General features: G+C 32.6%; 2 protein-coding genes across 3 annotated transcripts; one reads left to right on the top strand and one right to left on the bottom strand.

Annotated features, from left to right (window-relative positions):
* Nucleotides 1–1,098: 1,098 nt before the first annotated feature.
* LOC132736736 (coiled-coil domain-containing protein 153-like) lies at nt 1,099–18,935 on the bottom strand. 2 transcript variants are annotated; one of them, XM_060723935.1, is made up of 6 exons: nt 18,829–18,935; nt 6,960–7,031; nt 6,134–6,253; nt 4,574–4,666; nt 3,035–3,165; nt 1,099–2,355 (listed from the first exon to the last, which is right to left on the bottom strand). In XM_060723935.1, the coding sequence occupies exons 1-6, from the start codon at nt 18,887–18,889 to the stop codon at nt 2,227–2,229; spliced, it is 606 nt and encodes a 201-aa protein (XP_060579918.1). In that variant the 5' UTR covers nt 18,890–18,935; the 3' UTR covers nt 1,099–2,226. The 2 variants fall into 2 exon arrangements, with proteins under 2 accessions (XP_060579918.1, XP_060579917.1); XM_060723934.1 differs by lacking the exon at nt 18,829–18,935 and adding an exon at nt 9,138–9,422.
* On the top strand, nt 10,182–13,609 carry LOC132736733 (uncharacterized). The gene is made up of 2 exons (XM_060723932.1): nt 10,182–10,589; nt 11,926–13,609. Exons 1-2 carry the CDS (start codon nt 10,229–10,231, stop codon nt 13,023–13,025), a joined length of 1,461 nt encoding a protein of 486 aa, XP_060579915.1. The 5' UTR covers nt 10,182–10,228; the 3' UTR covers nt 13,026–13,609.
* Nucleotides 18,936–19,955: the final 1,020 nt, after the last annotated feature.

Below are 19,955 nucleotides of genomic sequence, written 5' to 3'. Positions count from 1 at the left end.
AACATATACGAAATTTTCTTTCATAATTCGGAGACCAATATGGGGGATACTGCATCCCTCGTTATTCTTTTCTATCTCAAACAACAATATTTAGAATATTATGCAGGGGTGATGACTGTTCATTCAAACAACAGTAGGACAACGTGCTCGCCTTTTCTCGGTGCTATAGATACTATACAAGAGCCTGGATAATGTAGAATTTTCATAGTTCAAACAGTGCAATAATTCTGTCAAAATCCACAGAATTATTGGCCTTGGACAGTGACCTATAATACTATCTAATAAGTGTGAATTTTCAACCCATTCACTTCAGCAGTTTTTGGAAAACCTTAAAAGTGCGACGTTGACACGTGTACTATGCCTGAATGGGTGAATAAAATTGCTCCCCCTATTATCCGAATAGTCGAGCTTAATTAAATCTCGTGACATATAAGCAAGACAGTAGAGAAGTGGATAAAATCCTCTCATACAGGTGTCTGCAGGGTTACAATACATACATTCAGGGATCACTCTGTGGTATTTATATTGGGAAAAACTTGTTAACTTGTGTCTTCCCTTCGGAACGTGCGCAATGTTGGAAGGAACAGGACATCGGCAGGAGACTGACTGCGCAAAGAAAACCGAAACATGTACATGTATCCTCTTGGTCCTGACGGCTACAAAGGTGACGAGGGTGAAGTGTACTGGGGGTGCATAAGCCCTTTGTACAAAGCAGGCTCTAAGATATTATAACTGTCCTTATCACAGCAAACTTTTCTTTTTCATGATTGCACTAAGTTACTGTACGTTTAGGTACTCATTGGCCTACATACAAGAGGCCTAGCTACTTTTGGCTCAAAACTCTCATCTGAAGCACGTAAAAATTATCACTCATGTGTGCTTCAAAATAAAATCTATAGGGGCATGGGGGGGGGGGAGAAAACTTTTTTGTGCTTAACTAGTGGATAGACCCTTCCTTTTGCAGAGACTTACACTACGTAATACCTATTGTGCTCCTTACAGATGTAAGAAGTAGACATTACCAGACTGATCAGAAAATGCATATTACTGAAACATTTAGTACACATATACAAAATGTATGAACAATGGATACACATGTATGCTATATTTATTTTATTTTCTATGTACATTCTATGAACATCTTACAGGAGAAAGAATGATTCAACAAATGTTAAATAAAAAAAAATCTGTAACAAAGTATAAATATAGATATATGTGTTTTTTTTCATTATTATTTAATGCAAACAAAGATTACAATAAAACTTGTGAATTCTAGCCAGTCAACAGAATTACAAGTATTTTATTATTATACAGAGATAGCTGTTTATTAAGGAAACATTAAAATGGTTGTGAACTTTCAATCAGGTTGGGTTGTGAACTTTCAATCAGGTTGAAGAAAATAATAAACATTATTTTTGATAGCCTGCAAAAACTGTTTTACTCTTGAGTCTTCTATGTTATCAATTGCATTACAGTTATCCTGTATGGGTGTTTATGAAACTTTTGTCATATCACATATTGTACACTGTTATTTCATTGAACATTATATAAACTATATCACAAAGTTTATCACATAGTATATTAAATGCCTTCAAAGATAAAACTATTTTTCGTTTTTCATATCACATTATCTATAAATGCTTACAAAACTTCTTCACAAAAAGGAAAATGCTGAAACGACTACATGTACTATAAAAAATTGCCAAAAACTAAACTCCTTTGTGTTCTTTTTTTATTTAACTAACTGTTGTTACTTTTGCCTCTTTCTTAGTATCACAATAAATGTATGCTACTTTTTTTCTTTGTATCTATTGTGTAACAAGGTTGTATGTAACTTCCATGAGAAAACTTTTTTTCCTTAATTTCTCTGCTGGCAGTACAATATATGAGCCGCGCCATGACAAAACCAACATAATGGGTTCGCGACCAGCATGGATCAAGACCAGCCTGTGCATCAGCGCAGTCTGATCAGGTTCCATGCTGTTCGCTATCAGTTTATCTACTTGTTATAGCGTTTGTAAGCGAATGGCATGGATCCTGATCAGACTGCGCGGATGCGCATGTTGGTATGGATCCATGCTGGTCGCAAACACACTATGTTGTTTTTGTCATGGCGCGGCTCATATGTGAAACTGATTAAACAAGAATAGTAACTTTGGTATAGTTTCCTATAGCACAAGCTATATTTGTCCAAAAATAGTCCCTTCCATAGCTGTGTTTTTCTTTTTACAATTCTAGGGGATTGAGGCCGAATTCCACTAATACATGTTTGTTATTAACTTGTACAAGAGTTGCCTTCTCTTCCCATTTATCCTTGGCAGCGTCTATCTTAGCAATTAAACTGTCAAGTGTCTCCTGAAATATATGAAAACAAACAATATTATCTTAATTAGCATAAATGTGTACATCGTCGGATACCCACGATTCATAAACATGTCACATAACATGCAATCATGATGAATGTTAATAGTTCGGCCGTGGGTATCCGACGATGAGATGTGTATGATCAAATATATAAATGTTTAGTCAAACCAATTTAATAAACATATGAATTTACTTTACTGGTACATGTAATTTTTTGTTTTTTGTTGTTGTTTTTTTGTTTGCTATTTGTTTTGTTCTGTTGTTTTGGTTTTTGTTGTTTTTTTAAGGAAATATGTAGATGATGATTATCTTACTTATCTGATCAAATAACAGTACTTGATCAAATTAGTTCATTTATGTGTAAGCAATCAAAACAAAGAAAATTTCTCCTTTTAACCCATCTCCACCCCAATCTCCACACATTTATGCAATTTCTATATCTAAAGGAAACCTCCACATTTTTATATGACTTTAATAATAGTATAATTGGTTTTTGCTGTGTTCGTTATATGTTTTTCCTAATATTGGGTCTACTATGTTTAAAAACTAATTATAAAGGTCATTTACTGATCATTTAACCACAACTTGTGTTTGGCAATGTTTCTAACAGTTACAAGTCATAAAATGAATATACCTTATTTTTTCTAATTCAAAACAAAACAAAACTTACATCGAGTATCCTTTCATAATCTTTCTCCATTCCAACAATTTTCATGTTTAAGCTGTCTATTTCTTCATCCTTCTCTTTTGTTATTCTTTCTTTCTCCTCTTTTGTTTTCTTTAAATCAGCTTCTGTTGTTGCTGTCAAAAATGAATATATTGATCATGTTTATATAGATTATGTTTATATTGATTATGTTTATATTGATTATGCATATATTGATCATGTTTATATTGATTATGCTTATATTGATCATGTTTATATTGATTATGCTTATATTGATCATGATTATATATTGACCATGTTTATATTGGTCATGTTTATATTGATCATGATTATATCGATCATGTTTTGTTTTGATTATGCTTATATTGATAATGTTTATATACTGATCATGTTTATATTGGTCATGTTTATATTGATTATGTTTATATTGATCATGATTATATCGATCATGTTTTGTTTTGATTATGCTTATATTGATCATGTTTATATTGATCATGTTTATATTGACCATGTTTATATTGATCATGTTTATATTGATTATGTTTATATTGATCATATTTATATATTGATCATGTTTATATTGGTCATGTTTATATTGATCATGTTTATATTGATTATGCTTATATTAATCTATTGATCATGTTTATATTGATCATGTTTATATTGATTATGCTAATATTAATCATGTTTATATTGATCATGTTTATATTGATTATGCTAATATCAATCATGTTTATATTGATTATGTTTATATAGATCATGTTTATTTTGATGCTGTTCATATTGATCATGTTTAAATATTGCTTATGTTTATATTGAAAATGTTTTTATTGATCATGTTTATTATATTGATTATGCTTATATTGATTATGCTTATATTGACCATATTTATATTGATTGTGTTTATATTGATTATGTTTATATTGGTCTTGTTCATATTGATCATGTTAATTTATAATGATCATGTTTATATTGATCATGTTTATACTGATCATGTTTATATTGATAAGTGAACATGAGTTGTCACAATGACAAACTATTATAACTATCATTAATGTTGAATAGTAAAATATCAGCCATACGGAAATTTTGCAAAGTTTTTAAAGGGGAATAATTATTAAAAATTCCTACAAAAGTTATGAGTTTTGGTCATAATTTTGTCTCAAGAAAACACCTTAAATATTAAATGATAAATTAAGTGGCAGAAAACCCAAAAGTTAAACCAAGAATTTTGAAAAATTAAAGCAAGAGCTTATGATCCGTAACACACCATGACCAACTATTCTCAGTGCTTTACAGTAAGAAAAAGAAAATAACACTTTAAAAAGGTAACAGTGTGCTCCTTATGTTGGACAACTATAGAGTGTGTGTGAAGTTTCAACCCACTCCCTACAGTTGTTAGGTTTTGGCAATACTAACAATGCCAAATGCCGGGTGTGTACAATTTCTCTCACTAATTCTTCCAATAATCAACGTAATAATGTACCATAGTTAATTAATATAGTTATAAACTTAAACGAATAATATAGAGATAAAAAGTACCAAGCTGTTGTCTTGTGCGTAGCAGATCTGTTTCCAGTTTGTGTATCCGTAACCCCATTTCAGTCTGCATAGTCTTGTACTGACGTGTCATATCTGAGCAAACAAAATATTTATGATATCATTGAAGTTTAGTTGAAACATATTTATTTTGGCCTGATTTGTGAGAAATGCCTGAAGTTTATATGTACTACTCTCCAGTCTGTTTCTAAGAACTAATTAAAATATAGTATATAATGGTTTCATTTAATTATTATTAAGGAAACATATTGATGAACATTGTAGGATTTGAATCCTGGATCCTCGAGCAGGACTTGAACCTCGGCCCGACCTCCATGTAGGATTTGAACCTCTGCCCTGATTCCAAACAGGACTTGAACCTCAGACCCATTTTTCAAGCAGGACTTGACCCCCTGATCCCTCCAGTAAGACTTGAACCTCAGCCACGATTCCTCAGTAGAACTTGAACTCCAATCCTCCAATAGTATTTAAACCATCAGTCTCCTAGAAGGACTTGAACTCCTGGTCCCCCACTAGGACTTAATGCCCCTAGCCCTAAGTAAGTCTCAAGCCCCTATCCCCAAGTTCAAATCTAGGCAGACATTTTAACCATTAGGCCTTACATTATGAAATACAAAAGGGCTTTTTGCCACAACTTGGGATGGCACTGAACATTCCTGTTAAGTTTCATTGAAATCCCATTAGCAGTTTGACCTGTGAAAGCCAGACATGATTTTTCTATTTGTAGCTCTGGCGGCCATTTTGTGCAGTGAAGCAGAACATACCAGCAATATGCACAATAACGGATGGTACTGATCACTCCTGTGAAGTTATGTCTATAAATCCTTCCAGCAGTTTGATCTGTGAAAGCTGGACAAAAATTTTCAATTTATAGCTCTGGTGGCCATTTTGTGCAGTGAGGCAGGACTTGCTGGCAATATGCAAAACTACTAGAGTTGGTATTGATTGATCCTGTGAAGTTTGCTTAAAATCACCCCTCCCCCCCCCCACAGGAGTTTGGCCTCAGTAGTTTGACCTGACTGAAAGCCAGACAAGCTGAATGAGGACAGACAGGCAGATGGATGGACGTACAAACCGTGAAGGCAAAAACAATATTCCTTAATTAGGGAATGGATTTTAATTCTGAGCGCATCTATGAAATATGAAACTTTATAGAAAACTTAAGAAGTCTGCCCATCTCTTTAGCTTACTTTTAAACTCTACATGTAACAAATTATTCGTAAAAATCTCACAGATACATCATGTATTATCACATGGATCATACTACTTCAAGCCAGTTCCTTCAATTATTAAAGAAAAAATATTTCAAAGATCTAAAATAAGCTAAAGGATTTTACAACTGCAAGAAAGTAGTTGTAGTGAAAACAAAATGTGTTTATAAAACAGCATTATAAAAATTTCACATGTAAACACAAATTTTTATTGATAGAGATCTTGCATTTCTAATCACAATTGCAAAGAATGCGTAATTAAGCATGACACATTTAACAGATAGCAAAAAATGATTTTTCTATAAATGATCTTCCATAGTTTTAAGCCTACCTGCATTGATGGCTTTCTGATCGCTCTTGTGCTCTTCTAATACTTTTTCTGTCTCCTTCATCCGGTTCTTCATCTCATCTTCATTGCCATGAGCTTTCCTTGACAACTCCTTCCTAATTGCTATACAAACAGGAAAGTAAACAATTTTCTATTTACTTGTATTATGTGCATACATTGTATATATCTTTATTTTCTTGTTCAAATAATTAATTAACGTTTATGTCTTATACATCATTATGAAGATATGTATGTTCTGCTTTGCCAGAAAAAGTTTTGCCAAATACTTTTAAATTTTTTAATATTTTAATCTGAAGAAAGTTCAGAAGCACATGCCTTGCTTGACATACAGTACTCCCCTTATTTTTATTGAATTTCTCTTTTTCTACTTATCTCAAATCAGCATAACAATTTTTTTATAAAATTTTGTTACATCAAATGTAAACTATGACACCAAGTGTTCTAAATATGAAATTGTCAGGTTAAATAAGAAGATTTTAGAAGTTTAATGTCAACCACATCATAAATTTTATGTTGATTTTATAACAAATATTTAATATATCACAGTGCTCTATCTAAAATCTCTGAATATATGCTGAGCAATTTTTATTAGAGTTCAGCTTTAGATGTTATAATTATTAATGCTAGAAAAAATTGTAATAATCTAAGAAAATTTCATCCATTTTTCATTTAATAAATCATAATTAACTTCAAGAATATTTGATAGCCCTTTATCTTAAACTCAAGCCATTAAGTGTTTTTTTTTCTGATGTATACAAATATGATACATTATAATCTGATCATTTTGATCAAAAAAGATAAATCTTACCAAGATGATCTTTAAGTGCTTCAATTTCATTGACAGTCCTTTGGTACTTGTCTTCCAACTCAAGGGTGGCATCTGGAATTGTATCACAAATTGGTTATTTGTTTAGTTAATAGTATTTAAATCTACAATAATTATTTCAAATAAAAAAACATCATATCATTAACTTGGCAGTTGCCTTATAATATCAATACATGTACATGTATAAACAAATGCTGTCATTATGTCATTAAGACAGCATATCTGACTTTTATTAGTGTCACTTGACAAAAAGTCATGGGTGTCTGATAGTATCTTCAAATTATGATCCCGAAAACACATACTGTTCAGTACAACTTCTTTGGGAGATAGATTTTGCTTGCTGATATTTAGAGCTGTTTCGCTCTTCAGTTACTTAATTTATTATTATTATTATTATTATTATTATTTTAGGAAGAAATTTAACTGTTGTTGTAAATAGGTTATTGCTCTACAGAGGTGGCACTGACTAAGTTTAAAGTTGATACCTTCAGTTGTTGTGATCGAAGAGTAATACTGCATGCAAAACATTAACCAAGAATTTTCTAAGTTCACAATGGACTATTACTTGATCAAAACCCATGCTAAGACTTATGGGCCTTATTGACTGTGCCCTCCAGTTAAGGTCAAATAGATATGTAAATACCTTCAGTAGTTTTGAAATCATTGATGTGGCAAGTAGAAATTCAATATATTAAGAATTTGATGTTGCATGTAAAACTTTTATTTAAATTTTTTTTAGTTCACAAAGGGACATAATTCATATATCCATTTCAGAGTCATTGACCTTAGCCTTAATGTGTAGAAGATAGTACTTGCTTAATTAGCATATCAAACAGGTATAAGCTATGTTCTGAAAACAAAATAAAATTAAGACACTTTAAGACATATAATTTTTTAGTTTAAAAATTGCTTTTAAAACTTGACCTCACAGATAACCTATAAAGATGCTCTAAGAAGCTAATCTCCTACTGGTAAATGTAGTTCTTTAGCATGCCAAGTGTTTATGCACTCATACATGGGACCTCAATTTAAAGTCTCATCTGAAAGACTGTTTTAGTAATTATTGATGGCCAGCCCGGGAATAGAACTCACACTGTCAAGATTACAAGTCTCATGCTCTAACTGAGGTACATGTATGTAGACTGGCAATTACAACTGTTAGCACAATACCATTAAAATAAATCACAGGTGCACTGCTGATAAGTTGGGAATATCATAATTACAGATAAGTTGGGATCATAATTATCTATTACATAAAAGGGCAATAGGTGTGAAAGCTGTAATTATTTCTAGGAGCATCAAGATAATTTTTGAAGGGCCAGGTTTGACCAGGGTCTTTCAAAGACCCTGGTTTGACAGATGGTATGAAAAAGTATGAACTGCACACCAAATTAATTGAGTGGGACTAAAAAAAGGATTGGAGCACCACACTAAATACCGTATTCTAGTATATACAGGACAAGGTGCTTGAATGATAAAATGCTAAAATCTTGCCTTTTTACGTAACGGAATGAATTTAAACATGTCTAATTCATCTTTTCATACCGATTTATGTAAAATTCGGCGTACAAAAAGATATTTGACTATTTTGTGATCATGATTTCTGCAAGCGTCTAAGGGTACTGCTCCAATCCTGTATTGAGTTAAATCCAAATTAATTAACCAATTATCTCCAGTTATATAACCAATCCAAATTAATTAACCAATTATCTCCAGATATATGAGTTTGCTACACATTACAAGTGCACTTGGCCAGTAGTCACAATGACCTTGTGACTGTACATACCGGCCAGTGGCTAGTTATTTACAAGAATAATTTATATTTCCTGGGGATACCAATTTCCCAACTGTCTTTGAAGGTTGAAATATTAAATACAGTAATTGGCCGCCTTAACTTAATTAAGTTACGGTAGCTTAAGGTCTTCAGCGTACCCGTTTATATATATGACATGACGTGTTTAATGCCGCATCTGATGAAAAACAAAAATGTTAAAAAGCGGCTTATAAAGTTTTGGAAGCCAGAACTAAAGTTACGGTTGAGAATCAGAGAATCAGAATGGAAATGACACATTGATGCACTAAAATACACCAATTTCCTTTACTTTTCATATTTTCACTCCTTATAACATCGCATGTGGGTCAAGTTTATGCCAGACTTACCATCCTTCTTCTTTTTCTTGCCCCCTTTCCCTTTTTTCTTTCCTTTCTTTTTTGCAGGCATTTTTGTTGTCAATAAAAACAATCAAGCCACGAACATGCGATTTTATTGATATGTGATTGGTTGAAAAGATCGTCGCACCTTGATTGAAAAAAAGATCATTCGTACTCAATTCTACAGATCCATAAGGATATTTATAAATATATTAGCTTGAGTACATTTGAATTATATAAAATTGCACGACACACTTTTTAATTGTCCTATTCATTTTTAAACAAAAAAGTAACATCAATCTTCGCCGGTCTCTTCTCGGTAATTCCCGGTCTCTCCCGGTCTATTTTGACCGGGAACTGGGACATACGATAACCCAGCCGGGAATTAATAGAGTATCACACGTTTATTGACCGGTCTCATCCGGTTTTAACCAAAAGTGAATGATGACTTTTATTAGTTACACATTACATTTGATGATTTATTCTATTTAATAAATGTGTTTAGTAAAAATGAAACTGGGTGGTTTAAGAATAATGCATATAATATAGATTCTATTGAAAGATAAATTAATCATAAAATTTTGACACAAACCTAATAGACCTATTTTCAGTAGGTTTTTTCCGCCTTTTGTAAAAAAAAATATGCATTGCAAAATAATAAATTTAAAGATATCATTAACTATATTATTTAATTCTTGAAATAGAATATTTTTCTTATAGTTATACATGTTTTAAAATATCTTAAGCGAAAAAAAAACTTTAAGTGTATTTCGTTAATTTCAAAAATATTAAAATAACACTTTTATTCACACTGAAAAATCAAATAATGTATACAAATAATCATTCAAAGACGGGCACATTCCGGGCCTGTAAATATGATGCTATTCTCCAGTCAAAATAGACCGAGGGCCGGAACCGACCGGACATAGAAATGGTATAATCCCAACAATCGCTACTTACCGGCCAATTCCGTCAACCACCAATACGGACGTATATCTGGGCACGTGATCTGACTTAGAAATTCCGATAGCTATTTATAGCTTATATACATGTTACTATATATTGAACATTAACTACATACATACATAAATGTTGTGAAAATGTCTACTTCTCTCAAAACCGAGTTGTTTTGTGATCAGAAAAAGAAAATATGGCCAAAAGAAGGGCGGCATATTCTAGCTCAATATGACGATAAACACATCGTTGTTTATCAAGCATTTTGTCCTGAAATAGCCGAGTTTGCAGTGGAAAATGGAAAATTTGGTGGACCTAAATACAGCTTTACTCGCATGACATGGATTAAAACGAATTTCTTATGGATGATGTACAGATCAAATTGGGCGAGAAGTCGAGGACAAGAAAGAATTTTGGCAATAACGTTATGCAGGGATGGTTTTGATGAAATTTTAAGATGTTCTAGAGGAGAAGGGATTTATATCGACTCATCTGAGAAAATACCAGGTACGTACGTGTCTTCTGAAATGATAAATCTGTATACACGCTTTACAGTATGATTAATTATTAGAATAACTCAGAATAATCAATTACAATTATTAAATATATTTTTTTCCATGACCTTTAGTCCTTTGACCGAAGTCAGCTACTGCAGGTATTGGGCAATGGGTTCTGAAAATAAGCTATTTTTGTCGATTAATTAGATATTGCATCTAGCTATGGTCGACATTGAGCCTAGATTTTATGATTTCAAATTACATTTTGTAAGTGGTCGCATTCATATTAGATCAATTAAGTCATTGTCAACCTACTAGCTCAGTACACTAAAGTTTAAATGGTCAATATGCCATGTACCGTGGCCTTGACCCTTGATCTACTGACCTTAAAATCAACAGGGCTAATCTTTTGTCACAACTAGCATCCACTTCAAATCTATGGACTGTAGACCAAAACGTTTTCTAGTTATTTGTCAGACAATCTTTCAGGGCTCAAGTTCACGGCGACCTTGAACTTTGACCTACTGATTTCAAAATCGACATTGATCATCAACTAGCAATAAGTATAGTAGCAAGTCTCAAAACGTTTGGCGAAATCTTTGCAACGTTATTGATCCGAACTAAAGAAGACATGTCCATTAAAATTACACGACCTATTCTTTAACAAGTTATTTATTGGACACAGAAGAGGTGACGTACATGTACTTATACGTACATTCTGACATATCGACGGACCCCACCTAAGCATGTTCATACTTTTTGAATGGGAGCATAATTATAATTAAGATGTTTGAACATGTTTAGAAAATATGTATTTATAATAAGTAATTAGGCTTAATTAGGATGGCATGTTTTAGAGCATTTATATTTTTTTCCACAAGGAAGCTTATAAGTGGCCATGCATGCATGTTCCTAGACCCGTTACATTTTTTTTATTTTAAAAGTTTACGGGGGGTTTGTATCCGATGCGTAAAAATGACTTGTCACCATTCTTTACAAGAAACTATAATTAAATTGTAGGCCCGAGCCTACTACATATAGGGTAATTATTGGATATCCTTTTAAACGGTTTCATTTAATTGTGAAACATATTATGACAAAAGTTTTGTTTGGAACTATAGATATTTTATATGAATGTGCTAAATTCTAAAGTGTATTTAAGTATATATACTACGTACGATATAATGGTTTTAATACAGTTTGTCCTAACATCAACATATAGGCCTACCCATCCAACCGTTTTGATTACACATATTCAACCTTTTATTACACCGCCGTTCTGTTTATTCAATGTGCAAGTAATGTATTGCTCGTTTTTATTCAGTGTTATTTTCATTCTTATTTAGACAATGTACGTCTCCAATGGGACCCAGACCATAGTCCAAACGGCAGCAAAATTATTGAAAGGCGAGCAGTTCAGCTAGGTTTGCGGGGTGACATGGTTACAAGATTTAACGAGGAATGGGTAAAGAAGATCGAGGACATAACCGATTTTGTTAAAGAACAGCACGACTTTGTTCTAAATGATAAAAAAGATTTGTTATGTACACCAAGTGAAAGAGTTTACATTCCGAACAATGCTGAGATATGCAAACATATTCTCCTTGATGGGTTTTCAGAAAGAGGTAAGCCCAGAAACCGAAAAGAATGTACAGAAACTGTATCAATTCTTGATGGTGCTTGCTGTTTAGAAATGCTAGATGACACATTACAGGTAATAACAGACATGAAACAGACTGAATCTAAGGGTGTAGCGACATGTAATGTCATTCTGTGTCTAGGTGGAGCTTTCAATCCAGTGCACACACGACATATACAAGTTATGGTGGAAGCTAAAAAATGGTTAGAAGAAAACACACATTTCCGTGTAACCGCTGGATTTCTTGCAGTTGCCCCTGATGGTTATGTGAAGAAGAAATGTGAAAAGACGCTGCAAATGTGTATTAGAGGAGAACATCGTATAAAAATGTGCGAAATTGCGTGTGAGGGATATGATTGGTTAAACCCTTACAAGAAACCAATCGGGTCGGCTGAAGACTGTGGAAAGACTGTAAAACGAGAATTAAAACAACCCGATGTTGACATAGCTGTGATATATGGGGCGGACAGAGCCATGAATAAATCAGGAAATGCCAAATGGCATAAAAATAGCTCTCAGATCATTGTCTGTATTGGAAGGAAGGGGGAGACTGAACAAGTAAAAATGACCTTTGTTGAGGACAAGAAAATGGACCTTGTGAGAAACGAAAACTTTTTCATAGTTCCAAACGAGCTTGACGACGTAAGCTCAACTGGCGTTAGGAAAATGCTTTTTTCATCTTCAAATGATGATGATACTGAGATAGCAAGGAAGAAACGTGTAGATGAAGTAGTTACCCTAGGGTGGGTCACTGAAAAGCAGGGACAATATATAATCGACAACTATTCCAATTTATTCAATAACTAAACATATAGCAATAATTCACGAGTTACAAATTAAACTTGTTATATAATTAATTATAAATTTGATTATAATATATCTGACAGTCTTTCAAATAGAATGGTTTGGAGACGCGCCCTACTCCCTATCATGTCTCGTTATGATTATCATATGCGTGTTAATATCACAGCGCTATTTCTTTTCATTTGAAAGACCCAGTATAAACGTTAATATTGCAAACAAGTTAGCAACCGCTAATATACGACCGTTTAACATGTCAAAATAACTTTGTGAGGAAAATCGAAAATTACATGCACTTTTTAATGACAGCGCTGAGCGCTTATGCAGTGTATATAAATTATATAATTTAATTTCGGCTGCTTTTTTTAAAAAAAAACATGCATCCCCTCTGATAAAATGGATAAACAGAGTTAATATCTTTAACAACCGGAGCACGCAATTCATTTAGAAAAGTCGTCAAAATGACGTCATTTTAAGCTTGTGTAAGATTGGTTTGTTGTAAACGTTAGAATATACAGTCTGATGTGTAAGTTTAAATTGTTGATAAATTTTGGAAGAATAAAGAACTATACAAACAAGCTATTTTCTTGTAATTTTTGAACATAACACCCAAATATGAAAATGGACAACCTCCAAGAAATGGAGCGTTAGTTGTTTCCTTTATCAATCCTCTCGTTCGAAATAATATATGTCTGGTTGATGTTCATCAGCGGTTATTTAACACCTATTTGTCATTTTGGTACAAAGAAGTTAAACGCTTTGATTAATTCCTTCACACCAAAACTCCAAAACCGGCGTTATAACAGCTCCAACAGTGTACATGTTATTTCCAAAACTATTGCAGTGTGGTTCCAGACCAATCTGAAAATCAGTTCTAAATATCGCTCCGAATTGAAGAAATAAGTAGATCTGAACTTGTTCTGGATAACGGAACCCATGGGCAAATTCCTTAACCACTATAAGTAAGACTGGGCACTAAATAATGCTTAAGTAAAATCTACACGTAATATTTCACAATATTCAGTTTAAAAAATTAAGTGATTTAGACAATATAGGCCTACTATTGGTTATTTCTTGGATTTAGAGTCACCAGTGTCGACTGGACCCTAAACGATCAAAACTTAAACTATATTACATTGCAAACCTTAGATGTTATCAAAGTAGTTGAATAGTGTGCGAAAATGTTTGGTATTGTACATTATGGTGTCGAAGTAAGGATATATTAAAAACAACGAAAATATACCGCATGGTATCTAAATATGGGTTTCTTTAATGAAGATTGAATCAGTAAGTTACATTATCACATGTTTGCTTGATAAAACAAATGTCTTCAAAATATTAAGATACGATGTTATACGTCGACATTAGATCTCTTTAGCACATGCAGTCAAACCTGTGTGAAAGACCACATCTGATTAAAGATGACCATGTGTATAAAGGTTCCAATGAGACAACTTTTCATTAATAATAAAGAACAAAGTAACCTCCGGATAAAGGCAACTTGTCTATAAAGGAAATGATCGGATCCTCCCTTGGTTTGCCTTTTTTAACAGGTTTGACTGTATGGAGCCCGAATGGAGTTTTAACCGCTGATTCCTCCGTTTAGAACTACTTAACTCTCAATAAACAGGGTTGCCAGCGGGCTTGAAAAGCCAGGGAAATCTGATATTTTTCAAGATCAGTGATTTGTCAGGGAATTTTCAAAATTGGTCAGTGAAAAATAAAAATCCTAAAAAGTCAAGGTAAGTCAGGGAAAAAATAATTTTGAATGACACAATTTTTTTTATTAATTCTTTTGGCTATGGCAGTCTTGAGTTACTGGTCAAGTCGTATGCACTGACGGAGGAGTCTTGAATGAAAAGAAAAGAGCCAGATACAGAAATGAAAAATGTGCAACATCTTGAAAAGAAATTGAAGCATTGAAAATTCTTAGTGATGTACATGTATTACATGTATGAATTTGACCGCATCTAACAATGAGCTACTAATGCAGCTCTCTTTCTGCCGATTTATTTGATAAGAACATTACCGACTCTCCTTTGTGTGAATGTGGTGCGAGAGAAAATGCTTATCACTACTTTCTTGAATGCCCTAAATATACTAACCTACGACCTGAATTAATAAGTACTATATCTCAATTTTGTAATCCTTCCATCAATGTCATTCTTACTGGTTCCACTACTTTACCTTATGATTCTAATGTATCAATCTTTAAATCAGTTTCAAAAATATATCCGAGATACAAAACGATTTTAGCGTACTTTTGTCTTAACATATTGAACATTTACTAGATTATGCATCTTAGTTCCTCGTTATTGTTCCATCCTTGTTCATCCATTTCTTCCTTCCTTTTTCTAATATCTTTTTTTCTTTAAATATTCAGTGTATACCTATTGTGCGTATCTGCTAATATACATGCAGCTCTAAGCATTCAAATAAGATATTATTTTTCTTCTTCTTACTAAATTCTAAAACAAAAAAAAATACTAAAATAGGTGTTTGTCTATTTGTACTTTTTTGTGAGTTGCTTTATTCTTCAATCATTTTTTTTCTCCTTTTTACTGTTTGCTCTTACATAATTATGTTACATTGCTAAATACTTAACTCTTAACTATTATGTGAATGTCTTTAAATACTTCAACTAACCGTTGTGTATGATAATGCCATGAACTGTGTTTTTGTAAATTATTATAACTGGGAGAGGACATTTATAAGCTTTATAGCTTTCTGCCCAATCCCAAAATGTACTTTGTAAATATTGTTCACTTGTTAAATGTTTTGTTGAATAAATATGTTTAAACCAATGAGCTACTCATTATTTTTACAAAGCTTTTGCGGTTTGCTATTATACATTGTAGTTTTATATTTGTATTTCATTTAACATGACTATTGACAATCTGAGTATGACCCCTTGAAAATTCTCAATGGGGAGAAGTAACCCTAGCTTCTCAAGTTTTTGAAATTCCTATGTTTTGTCATATTTTTCACAACATGTACACACATGCAGGAGCATCCTCTCTGAAAGGTGTTTTGTGTAAAAATGGATATGTTATTTGCTGGACACATTTACTGTTACTGTTATATTTCTTTTTCTTATACGGTCATCATCAGATCTACATAAAAGAAATAAGTACGTAGATCTGAACTTCGGTAAGATTGTGTATACTTTAGCTTCACTTACTTTTTAATATGTTTATATGTTTGAAAGAAGTTTTTTTATGCGTTTTGTGATATTTTGTTACTCTTTCAATAGCTAAAACATTACATTATTAAATTTGTCAATTAAATAGCTGAAACATTACATTATTAAATTAGTCAATTAAATCTTAGAAATATTGGTTAAATCTTGTTAGATTTGTATGCTTATTTTGCATAGTTAAATATTTTACTGAACAAACTACCAAACTTTGATTAGATATATGAAGCATGTTTTAATGTTTTAATGTTAAATAATGTAATACCATGCATATTGTTAAAAGAATAATAATAAAAACAAAACAAACAAACTTATGAGTGGATTGGACAGCTGTAGGGGAGGTGGAGGCCGTTTAAGTTTGGTAGTTTTGGTCAATGAAAAACTTAATTTGGTCAGGGAAAAGTCAGGGAAATTTATTAATCTATGGTGCTGGCAACCCTGATAAATGTTTCAAAAAGGTTTGTGTGAATATTTTGCATCGTTTTGCAGTCAGATTTCGTGATAACGTTCTGTTGTGACATTTTGTTCAAAGGTATCGCATGTTTTGGACACACCATAACTCACGCCCTAAAGTATATCTTCACGTAATGCGTGAAGATATGATACAAATATTGGTAAATATAGAGAAAAGTCATTTCGGTTTTCTTCAAAAAAGTTTTGAATCTCATTAATTTTTTTGAAAAAGTTTAAGAAATAGAGGTTATTGAATGAGTGTAAGTTTAATACTGAATTTGTTGAACGAGTTGAGTAAAATTATATTCTGCGAGCCCTTGACCAGCATAATGTTATTTCATTCAACGAGTTCAATTAAGTCAGTTATGAACTTACACGAATTTAATATTCTATTTATCACATACCAAAAATAAAGACCGTTGGAAGTGAAAAATAACTTTTATTTCATTGACTCGTCTATAGTTTAACGCTAACATTTAGCGCGTCTTGTATAATACATGCAAACTACATGCACGACCGTGAATACCATTTTTACGGAGTCGCAAAAGGGGCACGGTTATAAATGTGATTATCCTGTGATTGACTTAAATGCTTAAATCATTATTGGGTTCCACGGTACTTAACACATATTTTTTTTTATTTCTGCTCAAATTTGACAGTAATATGAAGTTCAGCCCGCCCCGTCCGTGTTAATGCAATACTGCATGCAAAACATTAACCAAGAATTTTCTAAGTTCACAATTGACTATTACTTGGTCAAAACCCATGCTAAGACTTATTAGCCTTATTGACTGTGCCCTCCAGTTAAGGTCAAATAGATATGTAAATACCTTCAGTAGTTTTGAAATCATTGATGTGGCAAGTAGAAATTCAATATAATAAGAATTTGATGTTGCATGTAAAACTTTTATTTAAATTTTTTTCAGTTCACAAAGGGACATAATTCATATATCCATTTCAGAGTCATTGACCTTAGCCTTAATCAAGGCTTAATGTGTAGAAGATAGTACATGCTTAATTAGCATATCAAACAGGTATAAGCTATGTTCTGAAAACAAAATAAAATTAAGACACTTCAAGACATATAATTTTTTAGTTTAAAAATTGCTTTTAAAACTTGACCTCACAGATAATCTATAAAGATGCTCTAAGAAGCTAATCCAACTGGTACATGTAGTTCTTTAGCATGCCAAGGGTTTATGCACTCATACATGGGACCTCGATTTAAAGCCTCATCAGAAAGACTGTTTTAGTAATTATTGATGGCCAGCCTGGGAATAGAACTCACACAGTCAAGATTACATTAGTCTCGTGCTCTAACTCAGACTGAGCTATGCAGGCTGGCAATGACAACTGTTAGCACAACACCATTTAAATCACAGGTGCACTGCAGATACATGTAAGTTGGGAATATCATAATTACAGATAAGTTGGGATCATAATTATCTATAACATAAAAGGCCAATGGGTGTGAAAGCTGTAATTATCTCTAGGAGCATCAAGATAATTTTTGAAGGGCGAGGTTTGACAGATGGTATGAAAAAGTATGTAAGATGGTTCAAACTGCACACCAAATTAATTGAGTGGGACTAAAAAAAGGATTGGAGCACCACACTAAATACCGTATTCCAGTATATACAGGACAAGGTGCTTGAATGAAAAAATGCTAAAATCTTGCCTTTTAACGTAACGGAATGAACTTAAACATGTCTAATTCATCTTTTCATACCGATTTATGTAAAAGTCGGCGTACAAAAAGATATTTGACTATTTTGTGATCATGATTTCTGCAAGCGTCTAAGGGTACTGCTCCAATCCTGTATTGAGTTAAATCCAAATTAATTAACCAATTATCTCCAGTTATGAGTTTGCTACACATTACAAGTGCACTTGGCCAGTTAAGTCACAATGACCTTGTGACTGTACATACCGGCCAGTGGCTAGTTATTTACAAGAATAATTTATATTTCCTGGGGATACCAATTTCCCAACTGTCTTTGAAGGTTGAAATATAATAATAGCCTAACTGGTCGCCTTAACGGTTGAGAATCAGAATGGAAATGACACATTGATGCACTAAAATACACCAATATTTCTTTTACTTTTCATATTTTCACTCCTTATAACATCGCATGTGGGTCAAGTTTAGGCCAGACTTACCATCCTTCTTCTTTTTCTTGCCCCCTTTCCCTTTCTTCTTTCCTTTCTTTTTTGCAGGCATTTTTGTTGTCAATAAAAACAATCAAGCCACGAACATGCGATTTTATTGATATGTGATTGGTTGAAAAGATCGTCGCACCTTGATTCTATTTAATAAATGTGTTTAGTAAAAATGAAACTGGGTGGTTTAAGAATAATGCATATAATATAGATTCTATTGAAAGATAAATTAATCATAAAATTTTGACACAAACCTAATAGACCTATTTTCAGTAGGTTTTTTCCGCCTTTTGTAAAAAAATATGCATTGCAAAATAATAAATTTAAAGATATCATTAACTATATTATTTAATTCTTGAAATAGAATATTTTTCTTATAGTTACATGTTTTAAAATATCTTAAGCGAAAAAAAACTTTAAGTGTATTTCGTTAATTTCAAAAATATTAAAATAACACTTTTATTCACACTGAAAAATCAAATAATTTATACAAATAATCATTCAAAGACGGGCACATTCCGGACCTGTAAATATGATGCTATTCTCCGAGGGCCGGAACCGACCGGACATAGGAATGGTATAATCCCAACAATCGCTACTTACCGGCCAATTCCGTCAAAGTAGATCTGGGCACGTGATCTGACTTGCACAACAAATAGAAATTCCGATAGCTATTTATATATAGCTTATGCCGGCTCGCCACGGCGAGCCGGTATTACGGTAGGATTTTACTGAGAAACAACCTAAAACTCCGAAGCCATCCAAAAATTTAATCGAAGCTTGGCTTCCAGCTTTCTACAAAATTTATCTATCAGGGCTAGGATCCAAAATTATTTAGCCAATCAAATTTAATCTTACATAGCGTCAAAAAACCTTCAATTTTCACGCCATTTTTAAAAATCAGCAAGTATTGTTTTGAGCGCAAAGATATAATGATGATTAAAATGTTTGTCTTTATGAATTCTTTTCAATAAATCATATTTACACTGACTTCTGATTTAGCGATTTCACCTGTTTTCTCTGTAGTAAGTTTTCGTTTGGTTAATTAACATAAGTGTACATCTGGTTCTGTGCATTTTTTATTTTTTTATTTTTTTTCCGGTCATTTTATCCTTTCCGGTATTTAG

Source organism: Ruditapes philippinarum, unplaced genomic scaffold (genome assembly GCF_026571515.1).
Source record: "Ruditapes philippinarum isolate M1 unplaced genomic scaffold, ASM2657151v2 ctg1994_1_1_1_1, whole genome shotgun sequence".
Taxonomy (NCBI): Eukaryota; Metazoa; Mollusca; class Bivalvia; order Venerida; family Veneridae; genus Ruditapes; species Ruditapes philippinarum.
Note: the sequence above shows the minus strand (reverse complement) of the source record. Positions and strands in the feature narration are given on the sequence as shown.